The sequence below is a fragment of the Halichoerus grypus genome, chromosome 3 (genome assembly GCF_964656455.1).
Source record: "Halichoerus grypus chromosome 3, mHalGry1.hap1.1, whole genome shotgun sequence".
Classification (NCBI taxonomy): domain Eukaryota; kingdom Metazoa; phylum Chordata; class Mammalia; order Carnivora; family Phocidae; genus Halichoerus; species Halichoerus grypus.
Window position 1 is genome coordinate 43982628 of NC_135714.1, and position 22341 is coordinate 44004968.

General features: G+C 35.5%; 1 protein-coding gene across 2 annotated transcripts in view; it reads left to right on the plus strand.

Moving 5' to 3' along the window:
- CEP135 (centrosomal protein 135) overlaps positions 1-22341 on the plus strand; it is a 75216-nt gene that overhangs the window by 4571 nt on the left and 48304 nt on the right. For both annotated transcript variants that reach the window (XM_036120761.2, XM_078068680.1), the window contains exons 3-11: positions 396-586; positions 1532-1699; positions 4205-4346; positions 6448-6532; positions 10301-10429; positions 11861-12076; positions 14824-14889; positions 17194-17332; positions 21499-21722. In XM_036120761.2, the coding sequence (XP_035976654.2) occupies positions 396-586; positions 1532-1699; positions 4205-4346; positions 6448-6532; positions 10301-10429; positions 11861-12076; positions 14824-14889; positions 17194-17332; positions 21499-21722 (1360 nt within the window). The remainder of the gene's footprint in view (positions 1-395; positions 587-1531; positions 1700-4204; positions 4347-6447; positions 6533-10300; positions 10430-11860; positions 12077-14823; positions 14890-17193; positions 17333-21498; positions 21723-22341) is intronic.

Genomic DNA, 22341 nt, shown 5'->3' on the forward strand with positions numbered 1-22341 from the left:
ATTTATTTATCTGAGAGAGAAAATGGGAGACAGAGAGCATGAGAGGGGGAGGGTCAGAGGGAGAAGCAGACTCCCCGCTGAGCGGGGAGCCCGATGTGGGACTCGATCCCGGGACTCCAGGATCATGACCTGAGCCGAAGGCAGTCGCTTAACCAACTGAGCCACCCAGGCGCCCGAAAGATGATTCTAACTATGTGTATGTTTCATAACTTTTAATCTTGTTTTGAGAAATTTTTGAGCACCTGGTACCTTGAAAGACTCCTAGTGTTTTTGTTTGTTTTTAGATTTGATCTCACTTAGTGTTAACATTTAAGTCTTTCTTGAAATATATTTTTAGTTATTAAAAGTTAATGGAATGTTTCCTTGTATTTACATTTTCTGTTCTTTAATTTCAGTGACCTAGTTCATACAACAGAAAGTCTTCGGAAATCAAAATTATCTACTGTGAAAGCTGAAAAAGAAAGTGCCAATTTTGATTTTGTTTTGGAACCTTATAAACTTGAAAATGCAAGATTGATCAAGGAAAATAATGAATTATACCTGGAATTAATGAAACTGAGAGAACAATCAGGTCAACACATTAAAGGTAAAATTTTGTGATTTTTTAAAATGCCGTATTTTTTGCCTAAAAAGTTTTTTCTGTAGGAAAAGCTTATATATAGTATTGTGATAGTCTTCCTGCTAACAGTCTTGAAATAATGTAGAGTGCATTGAAGAGTTCCCAATAAGGAAAATAAATTTACATTTCATAGCTATAATCATCCTCACTATAAGTAGATTAAATTTTTAGAATTAAAATTGCTGTAGAAAGATGCACAGCATAGGAAATATAGTCAATGATACTGTAATAGCGTTGCACGGTGACAGATGATAACTACGTTTGTGGTGTGCGTAACATAACTTACAGAGAAGTTGAATCACTATATTGTACACCTGAAATCAATATAACATGTGTCAACTATACTCAATAAATCTTTTAATTAATAAAAAAATTGCTCTAGGAAATATTAAATGCTGAAACTAAAGAAATGTCCTTGAAACAACTTTCATTTTTCCCTTACTAAAAGTAAGAGGACTAAAGTGAGGTGAAAGCCTTGTATCATTCTGATTCTTTAATACCCCCGTCTTCGAGCTGGAAGATTGAATAGAATGATTTCAAAGGTACTGGACAGAGGGTAATTGTATGGCTATCTTACTATAAATTTTTCTTTTATCAGTAGAAAGCCCTGTCTGATACCTGGCATGAATATATAATCCCTCAGCTACATACCCAGCTTACTGGATTGGAGCAAATGCCATAATTTATATTAAGCCATATAGCAGAAGAAAAATATGATTCCCTTTTTTGTTTAGTGACTGACTTGTAGTTTTGTTAATAGTGGTGGAAGAGGTAATAACCTTTCAGACAAAGGCTTGGGTAAGAATCAGATGGAGCCTTTCAAATTAATGTGACTTTTGTATTTTGTGAAATGGAAGGATTTGATAGATTTCCTGATCTGTAAAATGGTTTTTGAATCTTTTTCATTTTAAGAGTTGAAAACTACGTTGAAGAAGTGTGCACGTGAAACAGCTGATCTGAAATTTCTAAATAACCAATATGTTCATAAACTCAAACTTTTGGAGAAAGAGAGCAAAGCTAAGAATGAAAGAATTCAACAACTTCAAGAAAAGAATTTGCATGCTGTAGTACAAACTCCAGGTGAGTCTGCCCTGTCTCAAAACAAATTATACATGTCTAATCTTTTAAAGATATTAAAGCTGTTGACTAAAATAAGACTTTGGATTTTCATGCTTAGACTTTAGTATTTGTAAAGATGATTTTGGATTGTCACATAAACTTTTAAATTTATTTCTTAAGATCTAGGTAGTATTTTATACATGCACTTAGAAACTTTATAGTAGTTTCTTAGATACAAGTAGTCTAACTTCAGTGCCCAGAGTTTTATTTCCTTAATCGTTATTTTAACTTCTTTTTTAAATTATTATTATTATTTTAGTATTCTTTTTTTTCCAAGTCAAACTGTATTCAGCTTTATTAAAAATACTTGTCATAAACAATCCTGGTATTTCAGGGAGGACATGGGCACACAGCCACTAGCAGTATACAGCAGCTTTCAATCTCCGGTCTCCAGTGGACTACCAACATCAGAAAGCCACTCTAAAACCCAGTGAAGTCTTCATGTGGTGCTCTGAACAGGGGAGGTTTAGGGTGAGGGTTGACAGTTCACACTTAGGGTGTTGTTTAACAACTTCTTACAAGCTGGCCCTGACTTTCAGGAAATGAAATGAAAATGGCAGAATTATCAATCTGAAGATCCACAAGCTAAAATAGGAACTCTTTTGAGGGATGCCATCTCAATGTTATCATTATTATTTTAGTTTTAAAGGTAATCTATACTCATTAAAAAATTTGGAAATGTGTTTTCAGTATTTCTTAGTTTATTTTACTTTTTTTAGCTTTATGTTCGGTAGTTCTGTAGCAAGAGAAAAGAAAGGAAGGGTCATGTCCAGGGTTGAGGGTGGTCAAGGCATGAAGTTGGTGGAAGAATCCCCAGTACCAGTGACAAGATCGTCAGGATGTCTGAATTATGGGCTGAAGGTAATGGGAGTGAGTGAGGTGTAGGAAGGTGCTGGATTATGAGATGAGGTGGAGGCTGAGGGATTGGGAGCACGAAGACAGATCAGAAGGGAGTTGGAGTTCTAGACGCTGGCAGTTTGAAGTGGTGACGAAGGCCACCCGCAGTCATCTTACGGTGTGCCGGTAGCCAAGCGGAATCAGGGGAAGATGGAAATGTCAGGAAATGAGATGGAGAGGGGGACTGTGGGCTGAAGGCACAAGAGGTCAAGAAACATGGGAGACGGTCTTAGAAGCAACTAGAAGATTAAGGGGAAAAATGAGGATAATCAGGTTTCCTGAGAGAGGAATGGGTCAGATTCCAGAGAGATTCAGGTGGTGTAATCTATAGAATTCAGTGACTGAATGTGGAAGACTTGGGAGGTAGAGGAATTCCCAGATTTCTGTTTCAAGTGAATGAGCGGGTGAATGATGGTACTGTTTTTTAGAGAAGGTGGAAAGCAGAGCAGGAGTTCACTTTTGCATGTGTCAAATATTATACCCATGGAACATCCGCATTGAGATTTCTAGTACGCAGTAGGATATGTGGATCTGATTTAGATGTGTGGTCCCAGATGGAAATTCAAATTTGGGAGTCATTGGAGTATGGTGGGAATTGAAGCTATGGATGCGGTGGGAATTATCTAGTAAGATTATGTAGACTGGGAAGAGAGAACAGATCCTGAGGAGAGGTTGGTAATTAAAGGACTGGTGGAAGGAGAGGGTCTTTAAAAGAAACTGAGAAGGAACAACCATGGAGGAAAACCAGGAAGTAAGGGAAGGAGAAAATGGTTTACTTTCTTTAGGTGTGTAACTACAAGCAAATCATTTAAATACTTTTGATCCAGTTTTTTCATCCTCAAAACAAGAGATATATGTATACAAAATGTGTCAGGATTCTAATAAAGACACAATTGTAGATTATGTTTGTTCTTCGTGTGGATAAATTCATTTTTCAAGTGCATGTCTAATCTTGGCCAGGTGCTGGGAAAGGTAAATTATCCGTGTAATTTGGATGTATATGTCCATAAAAAGAAATTACTCCTGATGGTTTTAAGGATAATTAGGTAGACATTCCCCACTAATTCAGTTATAGCATCATTTTATATTACAGATGACATTCATTCATTGTATACTAATTTTGCTGCATAAAGTTTCTGTTACCTGCTCTTTTGGCATTGCTTAATAAACAAGTTTATTTTAGTTATCACTGCTTTAAGCTTCTCATTTGACAGTTTTCTGCTGGTGATGATTTCTTGAGTTCATAAGAGCAAATACCACAAGGCATGCTCAACTTTTAATCTTGCCAAAGTCTTGTTCCCATCTAATGGAGGAACAGATTGCATCTGGATATATGTACCAAGCATGCCAAAAATAAAACTTGTTTTATAACCATGTCTTGTTGAGGTTTTCAGGAAGGCATTGTTTAGTTAAAGATCAGGGTGTGAGTATATATAAGGGAGGAGGTATTTTATCGCTAGGTAATATGAGCTAGAGACACCCTTTATAACAAAAAGCCTAACCTTCTGGAATATTTAATTCTAGTATTTGTTTCTTTTAAATGTTTTTGAAACACACATTGTGTTTTAGGTGGCAAAAAAAGAAGTATTGCTTTCAGGCGCCAGCGTATGCAGATTGATGAACCAGTCCCTCCCTCCGAAGTCAGTTCATATCCAGTTCCGCAGCCTGATGACCCTTACATTGCAGACCTCCTGCAGGTGGCTGATAACAGGTGCATTAAATAATTTTTTGTTGGTTTCAGTTAATCACTTGATTAACTCTAATCAGTTTCTTGATGCTAGGGCTCCAGTCTTTGCTGTTGTATCTCCAGGGCCTAGGACAGAACTTTGCATGAGCACTGAGGAAGTACTTTCTGAATGTATCCTAAATATAGAATGTTTTTACTTGTTTTGGAACTTTGATCTCAGATAGATCATAAATCTGATGTTTCTGTCCATGTTTACTTTTTTTTTTTAATTTTTTTTTTTTTAAGATTTTATTTATTTGTGAGAGAGAGAATGAGAGACAGAGAGCATGAGAGGGAGGAGGGTCAGAGGGAGAAGCAGACTCTCTGCTGAGCAGGGAGCCTGATGTGGGACTCGATCCCAGGACTCCAGGATCATGACCTGAGCTGAAGGCAGTCGCTTAACCGGCTGAGCCACCCAGGCGCCCCTGTCCATGTTTACTTTAAAATAATTTAGTGCCATCTAGAACCTATTTTAGTAGAGTTGCTTTAATATTTAGTTTTATCACCCAATTCGTCTTTTTGCAGGACTCTCTCACTTCAGATATGTCAAATGCCAATGAACATGAATAGATTTGTAACTGGCTTTGAAATTCTTGCTTCATGATTCTCTAGCTCTGTGTGCTTGTTTTTCCTTAAATTGGAATCAGATATAAATTCTATTTTATATAGGAAAGGTCTCTGGGAAAGGCACTATGTAAGTGTCCTGGGGATGTAAAGATGAGTAAGATGGTACTGCTGCTCTTGAGAAACTTACATTCTAATAGTAAAGATGAGATAAATACACAGAATGCCATTAAGAAAATTTTAAGAGGTTCAAAGTAGCAAAAGAACACTCGTGACAGCATCTGTGGTCATAGCTAGAAAAGCATTCTAAAATATGTACTACACTAGTAAAAATGGTTAGTATGGATAACTTTTTATTTTGTAGATTATACAGAGAATATGGGGGAGTTTTTCCACTTCATTAATCTCATAACAATCTAAAGGAACATTGGTGGAGGTACTGATTAGGATCTCTTAGTTACTCTCACACAGTATTACATAACTATGTTTATACAGTTATCTGAACTTGTGAAATATTTTGTGGGGTTCTTTTTTTCTGTTACAGTTGTAATCTAGGACTTCTCAGCAGTGTGATAGTGTATTTAAGGAGTTTTTTGGTCTGCATGTTTGTCATTTTCTGTCTTTAATCTTTTTCCTTAACATTTTTCTTTTCTATCAAACCATCATAGGTGGCATTAGTCTCTTGATGATCTTGTTTGTTTCCTTTTGCATGTACACATTTTGTTTGTATTCAGAGTAATTCGTGTGCATACATATGAGTGCAGTCACATACCTACTTTTCTCCTAAACCTAGAATAGTAGAAAATACTGGTTCCAGTAACAGCACGGACAAGGTGTGCCAGCCTCACTTACTCTACTTCACAGAAAATCTCTCTTAAAAGCAGACCTGGCTTCAGGCTTTATTTTTCCAATATGAAAGTGGTTATGTCATATTTATGTTAATGTTTGGCAAAGTTTGATGTAATATAAATACATTTGGATAGTTGTAGAATTGAGATAATTTGGACAAATCTTGATTTTGTTAGAATTAACAAGTTCCAGAAAGGAGTAGGTTTTTGCTGTAGTTATTTGGTAAATTATAGTATTTCTTATATTTTTCTTTTCTCCAGGATTGCAGGGTAGTTCATTAGAAAATACAGGGTCATTTAGGGTCAGAAGACAAACTTTAGTCCCTTGTTTCACTTCAGAATGTGAATTCTGGGCTAGACCCTCTAGTTTCCTGAACCTAAGAATTGGCAGCAATACCTCAAAGAGTTTTAAGGATCAAAATGCAACAGTAGGCATAATGTATCTGAATTTCAAATTATTTAACACTCAGTTTCTTTATTCTTATAAAATTATATCTCCAAGATGATGTACTCTCCTTATGATGTGGTTTGGAACCCTTTGGTACAGTACTTCATACCTTATTGAGAAATAGAAAGTAGAGAATTTATAGGAGAACGTATCTAGTTTCATTTCTTGTTTTTTTTTTTGTATTTCTTAAAAAAGTATATTGACATTAGTTATACATGTGTTTCAGAATTCAAGAACTGCAGCTGGAAGTCCACCAGTTACAAGAAAAGTTAGCAATGATGGAAAGTGGACTGAGAGATTATACGGAGCAGGTAGGATTTTTATTTACTTCCATAACAGGGATGCATGACTGCATTGTTGAGATGGGTATGCCGTGATTGTAAATAAAGTTGGGTTATATTTGGTATTACTGATACTGAATTTTTATACAGCTTTTATCTTTTCCACCAATTTGTTAATAGAGATAATAGCTGGAGTGGCTTAGATGGCTTTAGAGCAAACAGTCCAGTCCATTATGCATTGAGGCAAATACTAGTTTTTTTTGGTTTCTTTAGGTGAATCATCTGTCTCCCCAAATATTGTAACCATATTACTTGTTTTCATCTTGGGAGGTATTTTACTGAAGTGTATTATGCTTTACAGTGGTAACATAAATAATTTTTTTACTGTTACTGTAGATTTTGTTATTTGGAACATAAGTCTTCTTGATAGTTACTCTTTTGTGGCACCATATTTGTTGTGTGTTTTCGCTAAAGAACTAGTAAAAGAGTTTTCTGAAGAAGCAGGGGAATTAATATATGCAGGGTTAGATCATAACCGTAATAAGCTTTATTCTTTCATACCTTCTGCTGGTGTTTGGCTAAATTCTGATTTGTATAATTACAGGCTTGCTTTCTTAAAATGCTTATTGAAGCTTAAATTGGGTAACACGTTTTTTCATTTTCTGCATGTGACTGCATTTTTTTTGGAGTGAAGTGATCTGCACATACAAATATAAATGTAACTTATGTGTTGGTATAACTGTTAAGTTTGTAAAGTACTTTGAAGATATTTGAATAAAAATGGAGTAAAAAGGAATTGTGATCACATCAACCAAAAAACTTATAATATGGAGAGAGATTGAAAATATCAAATATGCATAAGTTGAATATTGTTGGTATTTTTCAATTTATAATCACACTTTCATCACATTTTCCCCAAGTACTTTATGAACATAAGCTGACCAATCTTGGTAATCTCTGTGAGGTAGTTGAGGTGTTTGGAGAAAATAGCCTGATCATTCTCATTGAAACTCTGCTGCCTATCTGGGTGTTTGGTTTTTGTTTTTTGGGTTTTTTTGCTTAAGTTTGTTCTGTTTTTCTCAGTTTGTATTCCAAATGTTGCTGTTCTCTGCAAGCTCTTTCCCCAGCCTATAATAAATACCCTCCTCAAGATATCACCTTGTCTCAACTTTGTTTCTACCTTTAAAATTAGCAATGTTCACACTGAGGCTCTCCAGACTTAATGGGTAGTGTGGCATTCTTCCTATTTAAGGCTTAGTCTTTGTACCTGTGCTCTTGGCTCTATTTCCTCTCTTCTTTTTTTTTTTTTTTCAAGATTTTATTTATTTATTAGAGAGAGAGAGAAAGAGGGCACAAGCAGGAAGTGGCAGAGGGAGAGGGAGAAGCAGGCTACCCACTGAGCAGAGAGCCAGACCTGGGGCTTGATCCCAGAACACTGGGATCATGACCTGAGCCGAAGGCAGACGCCCAACAACTGAGCCACCCAGGCAGCCCTCTTCTTCTTTTTTTTGCTTTCATTGATATTTTTTCCTTCTTTAACAAACACTTAAATGGCCACTTTACAACTAGTAATGCTTTTAATCTCCCTAACTGTCCTAGAAAGAGGTGCTATTATGGTCGTTACTAACCTCCCCTAAAAAGATCTCCTTTAATTACCTCTCCCTCTTGCTGATGCCTTCTCCTCCCTCATGCAAACTTCTCTAAAGAGTATCTTACTCTTCTGTCTCCACTTCTTCACCTCCTGCTGTCCTATTGCGTTCTGGCTTCTGCCTCCCATTACATAAATTGGTCTAGTTAATGACACCAGTGACATTAATTGCTAGATCCAAAAGGATACTTTAGTCTTTATTTTCTTGACTCCTCTGTAGTATTTGTCATTATTGATAATTTCTCTTTAAAATGCTTTCATTTTCTTTCAATTTTCCCTTTTTTAAAAATCTATCATCATTTCTTCTTTGCTTATTTCCTGTACCTGTTCCCTGAAATGTTACTGTTTTTCAGGATCTTGTCTTTGACCCCTTCTCCTTTCCCGGTATATTTTCTCAGAAGGTTTCATTTACTCTCTTGGTTTAAGATATTCCCTGTAGTTAATGACTTTTCAGTCTTTCTGGCTCAAATCTCTATAGAGCTCCAGACCCATATATCCAATTTCATACTGGGCGTTTCCACTTGGATGAAAGCTCTTCATACCATATACCTAGTACTAAACTTGTTATCTTCTGCCTCAAATCTGTTTTCCCTCTTATATTCTCTACTTTGGTTGGTAGCATCACCATCTGCCCAAGCCAACATTCTATAGTCTTTCTAGATCTCATTCTCTTCCCTTCACATACCACTTACCAAGTTCTGTCACTTCTAAGTACTTTGTAAACTTACTTTTTCTGCTTTAACCTATCTACTGTTTTATGCCTTATTCATTTCTCATACATCCCTCCAGTAGGTTCCCTTCCTCTGGCTTTATTCTTATTCATCTTTTAATCCAGAGCAATCTTTCTCCTTAGCAAAGTATTCAGAGCTTAACATAATTAATTCCTGCCTGATTCTTCAGACCCACCATAAGTTCCCTTGCACGTTACAGTCGTCTTACTGATCGTCTTACTGAGCCATTTCTGCTCCTTCAATCATACCATGTGGCTTTATACTTCTGTGTCACTGCCTGAAACATTCCTCCTTTCTTCTCTTCATAGCATCATTTATAACCTTTTTGGGCACATGTATTTGATAAAGCCTTCACTAATTTCAATAGGCATATGAATATATCATGGAGAGTAAATCCTTTTATTCCTTTAACTTCTTTGGTGCCATATACCTCTTTACTTTATTCTACCATTGAACAACATATTATATAGCAATTATTGGTTTACTTGCTAGTTTTCCCTGTAAAGCTGTGTTCCTGAAAGTCAGAGACCATATTTTACTCATCTTCATATACCAAAAATTGTGCTCCATAATTGTTGAATTGAATGCTTGGTTTTAGTTTTCAATTTTTTTGAAAAAACAAAAGCTGCAAAACCCAAAGCTGTAAAGTGTTTGGGTTTTTCCAAATTCATGAATGTGAATAAGTGTGAATTCATGGTTGATAGTGCTCTCTGTGATTTTATGTGTGTTGTTTTCTAAATAATAATTAAATTCACCCCAACTTCCTATCCTTTTCCATATTGAGTTTCAGTAGCAATTCTTTGTGTCCTACATCCATTTGTTCATTCTACATTTATTCCGCCAGGCACTGAAGTAGCTCAGACTCAGTTCTCAAAACTACTGGCGCCCCCAGTAGTTTCTTTTTATATAAACATTGCCTAATCTATGGAGGAGGGAGGGGGAAAAAAAACAAAAATTAAAAATAATTGGGAAGAATCTATTCAATAGAAATACTTATGAGGGGCGCCTGGGTGGCTCAGTCGGTTAAGTGGCTGCCTTCGGCTCAGGTCATGATCCTGGGGTCCTGGGATCGAGCCCCACGTCTGGCTCCCTGCTCAGCAGAGAGCCTGCTTTTCCCTCTCCCTCTGCCTGCCACTCTGCCTACTTGTGCTATCTCTCTGTCAAATAAATAAATAAAATCTTTAAAAAAAAAAAAAAAAAGAAATACTTATGAAAGCTTTGTTGACATTTTGAAATTTTCTGTGTTTATTTTTGCTTGTGTATATGTATTTCATAATATGGTACATATATGAATGTTAATCTCTTGTACACACTGTGAAACATAAGAAAAATGAAAGTATATCCAAATAAGTGTTTGTACAGTGTTATTTCAGTTCAAAGCAGATTTTTTTAAGTGATAACATGACTTTATGTTTTCAGATTGAGCTAAGAGAACGAGAGATAGAACGACTATCAGTAGCATTGGACAGTGGCCGTTCCCCTGATATTCTCTCTCTGGAGACTAGAAATAAAACCAATGAAAAACTTATTGCTCATTTAAATATTCAGGTAATGACTTTTATAATTATTTCACTGAGTATATAAAATCATTAAGTGTTTATAACAGTCCATGGATTTGTAAAAGTGACAGAGTTGTTCAGTAGTGTATTATTTACAATAGGAAAATTTTGATAGAGCCAGAGTATCCAGAAATAGGATGCGGCTATTAAAAAATCATGTTTTTAAAGAATATATAATGAAAAAAAGGAATATTTAATGAGGCAGAAAAATACATACACCATAATGTTAAATATTTAAAAGAGGAGAATAAACTGTAGACACAAGTGATGTTCAGTTTGCTTTTTAAAAATGTGCATATGAACTTGGAGAGAGAAAACATTGGAAGAGAATACACCAAAGTATACTAACAGTTTATCTTTGTGTGATGAGATATTCTTTTTGATTTTATTTTCAAAACTTTTGTTTGTTTTATAAAAATGTAAAAAAAGAAAAGATTTTTAAAAAGAAATATAAAAGCTAAACATGTAATAGATTCCCTTGCCATGCGTTTGACCTAAGAGTAAAAGAACACGAGAGTTATATAAAGCATGTTATGTTACCTTTAGAAATTTAGACATGTTGTTGCTGCCTGGGCTGTAACCAAAATAGAGTAAATCACGAATATCAGCAGTAGCTCTAGAGCAGTGCTATCCAATACAAATACAATACAGATATGAGCCACATAATGTAATTTAAAATTTTCTAGGGGCACGTGGGTGACTCAGTTGGTTAAGTGTCTGACCGACTCTTGCTCTCAGCTCAGGTCTTGATCCCAGGGTCATGAGTTCAAGATTCTATGGAGCCCACTTAAAAAAAAGAAAAGAAAATGAATCTCAGATCAAAATGTAAAACATGAAACTATAAAATTTTCTAGTAACTAGATTAAGAAAGTAAAAAGAAACAGGTGAAATTAATTTTAATAATGTATTTATCTCAGTATATCCAAAATATAATTTCAATGTATAATTAATGTTGTAAAATTGATGTTGAGATCTTTTACATTCTTTCTTTTTTGCACCAAGTCTTTGGAATCTTGTGTCTATCTTATATTTATAGCGCATCTCAGTTCAGACGAGCCACAGTATGAACATGTGGATACTAGTGACTGCTGTATTGGACAGCACAGTCTAGAGTAGTAGTATCATGGTAGTGATATTCTTGTCGTAATTTTAGAACTCTCTGTTGGGAAAAAGTTCACACAAATGTTTTGCTTTTCCTTTCCTTCCACGTTTAAAAATTGGAAGCCAATGGCTAGTATTTTTATTACACCCCACATTGTCAGTTTTGTGAATCAAAGCAGTGTAAGATTACAAATGTAAAATAGCTCTGGTTTAAATGTTCAGTATTTTAAAAAATACGGTATTTTGAAATATTTTTGGAAGTCCAGTATTTAGGATAATTTTCCAATTCATATACCTGTGAATTACAAATTCAATTTAGGTTGACTTTCTTCAGCGAGCTAATAAAGACCTGGAAAAGCATATACAGGAACTTATGGAAACCAAGGAAACAGTGACTACTGAAGTTGTTAATCTAAGTAACAAAAATGAAAAACTCTGCCAGGAATTAACTGAAATAGATCAGTTAGCACAGCAGTTAGAAAGACATAAAGAAGAAGTGCTTGAGACTGCCGATAAAGAACTTGAGGAAGCAAAGGTATGTCTAGGTTGTGGGAGCATTTGTTAATCCTCCTGGAACATCGTGAGCTTAAGCCCCTTTGATATCTGATTTGGTCTTTTGGTTTGTTTGTTTCATAATTCCAGTTTTCCCAAAGTGTCGTTCACACTCTCTAAAATTGGGTATGTTTCTGAAGCACACCTTTTCTTAGGATAGCTCTCCAGATTTTGTCCTATTTTCCCTCAAGATTTTCATCTCTGCATTGTGAGTGAGCTTTGGAAGTTTGTCCTCTGTGTCATTCTGTGCTCATGTTCCCTTTAAAAGTATTTTCTGAAATAGTGTATGTCCTTACACATTTTTAAGTTGGTAGCTAACATTTTTCATCTTTAAGTTTAAATAGATATGAAAGGGGGCACCTGGCTGGTGTGGTGGGAGGAGCATGCAACTCTTGATCTCGGGATTGTGAGTTCGAGCCCCAAGTTGGGTGTAGAGATTACTTAAAAATAAAATCTTTTAAAAATAATAATGAGTAAATAAATAGATATGAAAGATGTAATTTCCAGTGTATTGTAAGTATTGATCTCTTAAACTGTCACATCGTTCTTTTAAATATAGCTAAATGACCCTTTCTTCTTGAAATCTTCACAAAGTTTTATCCTATTTTAATATATTTATGCTTGGATATCTTTTCATGATCACCCTATCAAACATCTCTGCAATAAAAAAATACATAAATTGAAAGCATTTATTTATTTAGAAATTTTTTTACTTTAAAAAATGTCCTTTGACTACAAGTTTCAAAGTGTTAACATTTTCCCTTGAATAGTGTTATCATTATAATTATTAGTAATTAGTGGATCAAAGTGACAAATACAGCACAAATGTTGATACTTACTGAATTAAAAAGTAAAATTTTATTGGAAATACATCTCTTAATAAGATACATATCTTATTAATACATTTCTTAATACATATCTTTCATAAACTTCGATTATCTTTTTGTTTGGTGCTTCAAAAATTTTTCATATTTTGAGTGACATTAGATGCATGACTTTGCTTTAAAAAGTGGGAGGAAAACAGTTGTGAAAGGGAAGGTGAGAGAGGAAAGATCATGAGATACTTAGACCACACATAGGTTTTCAGGTAGATAATTCTTAAAAAGGACTGTACATGCAAATTAAGAATCCAAATATGGATACATTAAAACTGCACGTATACAGTAGTTTTACATAATACTTGGGAAGTATTTATGTTATCCCAGGAATGGATATAAGCTAGTCTGAGGATCAGTACTCTACATCATTGAATCAATTTTGTACAATGTCATTTCCACTAATTAGTGGAATAAAAGTAGCATACCTCAACATAATGAAGGCCATATATGAAAAGCCCACAGTATATCATACCCGGTGGTGAAAGATTGAAGCTTTTCCTCTAGAATCAGCAGCAATGCAAGTATGCCCATTCTTACCAGTTCCGTTCAGTGTAGTACTGGAAGTCCTAGCCAAAGCAGTTAGGCAAGAAAAAGAAATAAAAGGCACCCAAATTGGAAAGAAAGAACTGAAATTATGTTTCCAGATGACATGATCTTGTATGTAGAAGATCCTAAAGATTTCACAAAAAAATAGAACTAATACATTCAGCAGAGTTGCAGGATACAAAATGCACAATAATCAGGTGTGTTTCAATATGCAAATAATTAAAATCCAAAAGGAAATTAAGAAAATAATCCCATTTGCAGTAGCATCAAAAAGAATAAAATAACTTAGGAATAAATGTAACCAAGGAGGTGAAAGACCGTATGCTGAAAACTATAAAACATTCTTGAAAAAAATTGAATAAGACAGAAATAAATGGAAAGACATCCTATGTTCATGGATTGGAGGACTTAATATTGTTCAAATGTCCATGGTACCCAAAGCAGTCTACAGATTCAGTACAATCCCTATCCAAATCCCAATGGCATTTTTTATAGAAATGGAAAAAAATTATAAAATCTCAAGGGGCCCCAGGATAGCCAAAAGAGTCTTGAAAATGAAGAATATAGGGGTGCCTGCCTAGCTCATTTGGAAGTACATGTGACTCTCGATCTCAGGGTCATGAGTTCCAGCCCCACATTGGGTATAGAGACTACTAAAAAAAATAAACTTAAAAAAAATGAAGAACATAATTAGTGCAGTTTTAATTTTTGGTGGCTCTAGTTTCATTGCAACATTCCTATATCTCATTCCTCTCTTTTTCCACTTCTTTTACATCTTCTCTGCTCATGCACACAACATACTGAACATAGCTTCTCAGGTCCCATTGGCAGTGCTCAAGAATGACAGTTTGGCTTGCAAAAGATTCCTGTTGGGTCAAAATATTTTAATATTGGCATTCGGTGCTCTTATTTGCTGTATAGAGGTTCCACATTGGTAGTAGCAGGTGGAGGGAAATCAAATAAGATAGGAAAATTAGGAAATGACAGTGCCATAAGAAGAGCCCAAAAATCAAGGTTCAAGGAAGGTCCTGCAAGTATATAGGCAAAATAGGTTTTTAAGTGGGCCCTCTTGTTTCAGATGTTATAAATAGCTCCCTATAAGCATTCAGGATACCAAGAAATTAAAGAGAAGCCTGGACTTTGTCTCCTCTTCACTGAAACTGAGCCTTAAAACAGCTAAAACCTCCCATCTCACTGCTGAGAAGGAAGACTACTCAAAAAAATGACTTGGTCTTATTTGCATTGTGACTTAGTGATAAATATTCTTGACTTTTAGGTCTGTACCTAATAAGTTTTTTATTCCTAGAAAGAGATTAAAAGAAAGCTTTCTGAAATGCGGGATCTTGAAGAAACAATGGCAAAACTTCAACTGGTAAGTAGATGTCATGTTAAATTGCCAGAACTTTTGGTAAGAAAATTTGCATGCTGTATTTTACATATATTTTTTAATTGAGATATAATTTACACATTATAATATTCACTCTTAAGCATTTATTTCATTGGTATTGGTGTAGTTATGAAGTACTGCAACCATTCTGACCATCAAGTAAAGGAACATTTTCATCACTCCAAAAAGAAACGTCATACCCATTTAGCAGTCCCTCCCCATTTTCCTCTGCTCAGCCTCTGACAACTACTAATCTTTCTGTTTCTATAGACTTGCATATTCTGGACAGTTTATACCAATGGAATCATACAATATGTGGCCTTTTGTGTCTGGCTTCTTTGATTTAGCACAGTGTTTTCTAGTTTCATGCTTGTTGTAGCATGTATCCAAGTACTTCCTTTTTATGGCTGGGTAATATTCCACTGTATGGATGTATTTAATTTCATTTCTATTTTTATAATTCTTTAATTTTATATACAGTAGATGGCAAGTTAAATTTGAATTTGGAAAACCTGTTAGGAATTTTATATTCTTTTAACTACTTCATGACTTGTAAGTTTACTAATATTAAAATTAGAAATTGGTAATTACTTGTTAAAATTGTTGACTTTTATTAAAAGCACTCAATCTGGGGTACCTGGCTGGCTCAGTTGAGGCATGCAACTTTTTTTTTTTAAGATTTTTTATTTATTTATTTTAGAGAAAGAGCACGTGTGTATGTGAGTGGGGGGAAGGATAGAGTCTGGGAGAGGATAACAAACAGATAGGAGCCCATTGCAGGGCTCAATCTCACAACCCTAAGATCATGACCTAAGCAAAAATCAAGAGTTGGACACTTAACTGACTGAGCTACCCAGGCGCCTCTAGAGCGCGCATGACTCTTGATCTCAGGATTGTGAGTTTGAGCCCCACGTCAGGTATAGAGATTACTTAAAAATAAAATCTTAAAAAAAACCATTCAGTCCTCTTTTATAAAAATAGCTTTGTTTGGTAGTGAAAACCATCTTTCTAGATAATATTTGTTCTGGTAGTCTTCTTCAAATAAGAAAAATAGTAATCGTCCCAGCATAAGCCTAGATGTAGCATATAGTTCTATAGTCATGCCTTGCTTCCAGTTAGAAACTCCTGGGTGGTCACCTAAAAGATGATTGGGGATTTTTTTTAAATAGCTTATTAAATTGGATGAGTTTCTTTTAAGATTGGAAACTAAGACTAATACTAATTTTCAAGTTTTCTTATTATTTATAGTCTTATACAGTATAGCAGCAATGTTCTGGTGGCATAAGGCAAATTAAAAAATGAAGCCATTGTGATATGCTGCCACACTGTAGGTGCTTGAATACTTGCTGACTTTTATATGCTCACTGTGAATCACAGTGGCTTCCTTTTTATTCACTTGCAGCTACTCAATTCAGTATTAAATAACTGAATTAACTAAACCTGATAAATGTCCACTCTTTTTTTTTTTTGATGTTGTCTACTCTTGAGTCTCATAGATATTGTGAAAATCTTCCATGAGGTCAGTAAACAGAAAGATGTTTTGATGATGTTTTTACTGACAGTGTAAACTCTGTGAGGGCAGGAATTTTTGTTCGCTGCATTGTATGTATGCTATAAACAGTTGAGTGTGATTCGTAATGCTTGTCTCGGACTCTGACCAAGTCTCAGTAGTATTGGATGACAGTCAGATGCTATAGTTACTTTCTGACCTTTCTTATTTTTTTCATTAGTATGATATTATGTATTTTTAAGATAAATACTAATGATATTAATAGCTAGCATTTATTAAGCACTTGCCATGTTCTAGACACTGTGCAGAGTGCTTCATATCCTTAGTTTCATCCTCACCAGTGAGTCCTCGGTCCAAATACTGCTCTTATCCCCATTGTGCAGATGAACCTGAGACAATAACCAGCATAGTTACTGATACCTATGATAGTCTGAAAGCACTATGGCTTCCTTCCGCCTTCTTTTAAAAATAAAAAGGCTTTAAAACTTTTTATTGCACAAGTACATATTCATTTTAAAAAGTAGACAGTATGCTAAACAAATTAAGAGAAAATAAAATCTAATAATTCTACTCAGAAAGGAGCCCTATTCATATTTGGGTTTTATGGTCCTTTTAGCCACAGTTGAGAATTAACTTTAGTTGAACCCATATATTTGACTAACTAAAAGTGTGTCTATGACTTACTCTTAATTAAATGTACTTACCAAAATATCTACTTTAAGTTCTATAATATTTTATCAAGTGGTTAGAAATCTTAATTATAGTATTAAAATTTGCAGGAATTAAACTTATGCCATAAAGAAAAGGAGAGACTGAGTGATGAACTACTTATAAAGTCAGACCTGGAAACTGTTGTTCATCAGCTTGAACAAGAAAAGCAAAGACTTAACAAAAAAATGGAAAGTTTTGCAGTTACAGGTAAAATATAAAATGTTGATAACTTAAAATGTGTTATTTCCTCTTGACATATTATTTTTCTTAGTAGATTATCTTTCATTCATTCATTCATTCAATAAATATTTGTAGAGTGCTTGTTAATATATCAGAAACCATACTGGATGCTGTAGATAGAGTGGAAAGTCTTCAATGACCTTACAGGATTCTTTTATATTTTGACTAGTTGGTACAGGGAACCCTGCTTGAGTATTTTCCAATAGAAGTATATGCTTTTTTGAAGCAGATAATAGAATTAATTAAGACTAAGAGGAAAACTTCTGAAATGGTGAAAAATTGAAATGCAGAATCTTTATAAGGAGATGCACTTGTATCACCTGAAAGAACACATTCTCTTTCTCTCTTTCTCCCAGTAGGGCAACTTTCTGCCAGGTATCAGCCCTAAATAAGTTAGTTTAAGAAACATGTAAGAATTCATCCACTCATCCATTCTATTTGACAAATGTTTATGAGCCTTTCGTGTGCCAGGCTCTGTTTTGGGTACTGGGGTATATGATGGTAAACAAAATACGCAAGGTCCCTGCTCTTGTGGAGCCTTTGTTCCATTTGTACAAATTAGTAGCACATAAGTGAAAAAGCCAATTTTAGATGATAAGAGGTATGAAAATGGGGGAAGATATGCTAGAGATTGACTAACCCAAGGTCTCAGAGACAAGACACCAGCCAAATGAAGATTTGGGGCAGTTTTTCCAGACAAAGGGAACGGCAAGAGCAGAAGCGCGGTGCTGTCAAGAGCAGAGCTCCCCCGTTGGGTGTAGAGATTACTTAAGAGCAGAAGCCCCATGCGTCTTCAGAAGTAAAAGAAAGCCAGTGTGCTGTGTTAAAAAGAGGCTATATCCTAGGCTCTTCAGCATCCATATGGATAATCTGTTTGACCCCTTCTCCACTCACTACCTTTATGACTTGAGCACATTACTTAACCTCTCTATGCTTTAGTTTCCCTGTCTATGGGGTTAATTATGGCACCTACCCAAAAGATTATTCTGAGGATTAAATGGGTTAATACATTAAAGTGCTTAGACCTATGTATAAAAGTTTGTAATTTACTTCCTTTCATACCTAGCTGTGACCTATCATTTCAGTGTGATCTTTCATATCTGAAACTCCCTGCTTCTCTGTGTTGCAAATGCACCAGCCTACCAAAAATCCAACCACAGGTCAACCAAAATATTTACCTTCTACACATTTGCACATGAGCAACTAAGTACTGCTTGTGTGTGCACCAAACACATCAGTAGCACTGTAAATTAGATGGTCCAGCACTCAGTGATGTATGGAAATCTTACTCTATATTTCTTACCACTTGATCTCCTACTCTCTGCAGGGAACATTTCAAATGTTTTCCATTCTCAATAAGCCTATGACTCTCATTCCACCTCCCATTCCGAGTGGGCGATCTTCAGGTTCCCTAAGAGAATGGAAGCCATCAGTGAGGCTTTCTGTCATTTTCCTGTCCCAAGATCTTAAACTGTCCATTTTTATCTTCCTTCCTGTTACTATGGAAGTATGTCCCTCTTAGGAAAGGCCACTGCCTCCGAATGTTCTCTGGGTCCTGTCCTTTCTAATTTTAAAACCTCGCATATTAATTATCTCTTTTCTATAACTTAAGTCTGTACTGTTTTTGTCCATTGGCATTTAAACATACTTACCCTGATATGTCTCTTGAGGCAAGGAAAACAAAAGCAAAAATAAACCACTGGGACTACATCAAAATAAAAAGCTTCTGCACAGCAAAGAAAACAATCAACAAAACTAAAAAGCAGCCTACAGAATGGGAGAAGATATTTATAAATGACATATCTGACAAAGGATTGGTATCTAAAATATATAAAGAACGTATAAAACTCAACACCTGAAAAAGAAATAATCCATTTAAAAAATGGGTAGAAGACATGAATAGACATCTTTCCAAAGAAGACATACAGATGGCCAATAGATGCATGAAAAGCTGCTCATCATCACTTGCCATCAGGAAAATGCAAGTCAAAACTACAGTGAGATATCACCTCACACCTGTCAGAATGGCTAAAATCAACAACAAAAGAAACAACAGGTGTTGGCGAGGATGTGAAGAAAGGGGAACCCTCTTGTACTGTTGATGGGAATGCAAACTGATGCAGCCACTGTGGAAAACAGTATGGAGCTTCCTCAAAAAGTTAAAAATAGAACTACCCTATAATCCAGCAATCGCACTACTAGGTATTTACCCAGAGAACACAAAAATACTAATTCAAAGGGATACATGCACCCTGATGTTTATAGCAGCATTATCTACAATAGCCAAATTATGGAAACAGCACAAGTGCCCCATCGACTGAAGAGTGGATGAGGAAAATGTGTATCTGTATACCATGGAATATTAGCCATAAAAAAGAATGAAATCTTGCCATTTGCAATGACATAGATGGAGCTAGAGAATATCATGCTAAGTGAAATAAGTCAGAGAAAGATGAATATATGATTTCACTCATGTGGGATTTTTTTTTTTAAGATTTTATTTACTTGAGAGAGAGCACAAGCAGGAGTGAGGGGTAGAAGGAAGAGGGAGAAGCAGACTCCCCGCTGAGCAGGGAGACCAATGCAGGACCCAATCCCAGGACGTTGGGATCATGACCTGAGCCAAAGGCAGACGCCCAACCGACTGAGCCCCCCAGGCGCCCCGCTTATGTGTGGAATTTAAGAAGACGAATGAGCAAAGGGAAAAAGAGAGAGAGAGGCAAAGAAACAGACTCTTGGGGCACCTCTCTGGCTCAGTCGGAAGAGCATGTGACTCTTGATCTCAGAGTTGTGAGTTAGAGCCCCCCCATTGGGTGTAGAGATTACTTAAAAAAATCTTTAAAGAAAAGAAAAAAGAAACAGACTCAACTCAAGAGAACAAACTGCTGGTTACCAGAGGGGAGGTAGGTGGAGGGATGGGTGAAATAGGTGATGGGGATTAAGGAGTGCACTTGTCTTGATGAGTGCTTGGTAATGTATGGAAGTGTTGAATCACTGTATTGTACACCTGAAACTAATATTACACTGTATGCTAACTAACTGAAATTTAAACAACAAATCCATGCTTACCCTTTTCCCATTCTATAACAAAAACTTTGACCCATTCCCCTCCAGCCACCCTTTTTCTTTTTCACAGTTTTAACATTTTGAAAGGTCATCCACATTTGCTGTTTCTGCTTGATCACTACTACCCTTTAGCTCCTCAATCTGCTCCAGTTGGCTTCCGTCCCCACCTGAGCTACTCTCGGAAGGGCTTCTCTCATCCCCATTATGCTAAATGCAGTGGACACTTTTCATTCATTACTTTATTTGACTTCTTAGCATTTAACCCAGTAGCCCATTCCTTCCCACTCTCCTACTTTCTTCTTACCTCTCTGGTCATTCCTTGGGATGAATTTGCCAATTCATCCTCCAGATTGCATTGCATGCTATTCTTTTGTAGATTTTATCCCACTACACAGAGTAACTGTTTGACCTTAGCTATATTTTTCATACGTGTATTCTTAGCTAGTGCTGGGCATAGAGTAAATGCTCCATAAATACCTGTCGAATGAAAGAAGAGATGAGTAAATCAAAATATGTCTTGAAAATCATTTCATGCCTCAGAGTTAAATTAGATTGAACCATGTGAAATTACCGGTATTAGTGTACTTGTGACTCATGAAAAGGTAACTTTTGTTGTAAAAGTTAGTAGTTGTACTTATTTGGAGAAAGATGAGTTGTTTTGGTCTCTTTGTGTAATATTATATTAAATTCAAACTTAATGTTAAAAATCATGCATATTATGATTAATTGCTTTTAGATAAATTTTCTTTTAATGCATTTTCAGGTCACCAGAAAGTACCATATGGTAGTTTATTCATTCTATAGTACTAAATGATACCAACCTTGTGAGAAGACAAAAGTAGGAGGACTTTGACTTATTAGATTTTATTTAAACTTTTAATGTAATTTGTGCTCTTTTTCTTCATTTTTCTCAATATTTACCTCTTTGATATCAGCCAGTGCTAGGTGATATACAAAAGTTAATGATTTTTAGTAGCTTGTATTCTAAAACTTATTGATATAATGTATTTGGGTAATTGTATAATTTATATGCAACACTTTTAATATTTAATTACTTTAATTTACAGAAAGAGAACTTACTCTGGAAGTTGAAAGGATGAGGCTAGAACATGGAATAAAACGTCGAGACAAGTCACCCTCTCGTTTAGATACATTTCTGAAAGGTATAGAAGAAGAACGAGATTTTTATAAGAAAGAACTAGAAAGACTCCAACATATAATACAGCGAAGATCTTGCTCTACAAATTATTCTACACGTGAAAAAATTCCAATATTTAAAACACTAGAAAAGGTAATATCTCTTTTTAAGGATGATTGATAATCAAAAGTGTGTCTTTATGAACAAACTTTTCTGATGTGACTATTATATTAAATATAACTTATAATATTTGTTTTTTAAAAGTTTTTCTTGGGGCGCCTGGGTGGCTCATTCAGTTAAACATCTGACTCTTGGTCTCAGCTCAGGTCTTGATCTCAGAGTCATGAGTTCAAGCCCTGCCTAGGGCTCTGTGCTGGATGTGGCGCTTACTTAAAAGTGTGGGGTGGTGCACCTGGGTGGCTCAGTTGGTTAAGCATCATCAGACTCTTGATTTTAAAGGCTCATGTCATAATCACGGCGTCGTGAGATTGAACCCCGAGTCGGGCTCCTCGCTGGGCATGGAGCCTGCTTAAGAGTCTTCCTCTCTATCCCTTTGCCCCTCCCCCTCGCTCATGTATGCACTTACTCTCTCTCAAAAAAAAGGTTTTTCTTAATTTTGATTTTTTTTTTACACGACCTGTACTGTAGAAACATTGCATTTATTAGGAAAACTACTTAAGAACAAAGCATAACATACTGATTTTTGGAAATTAAGGAAAGATGAATAGTTCATTACGTATGTAGGGTAAGTACAGGGACATCTGGGCTTCCA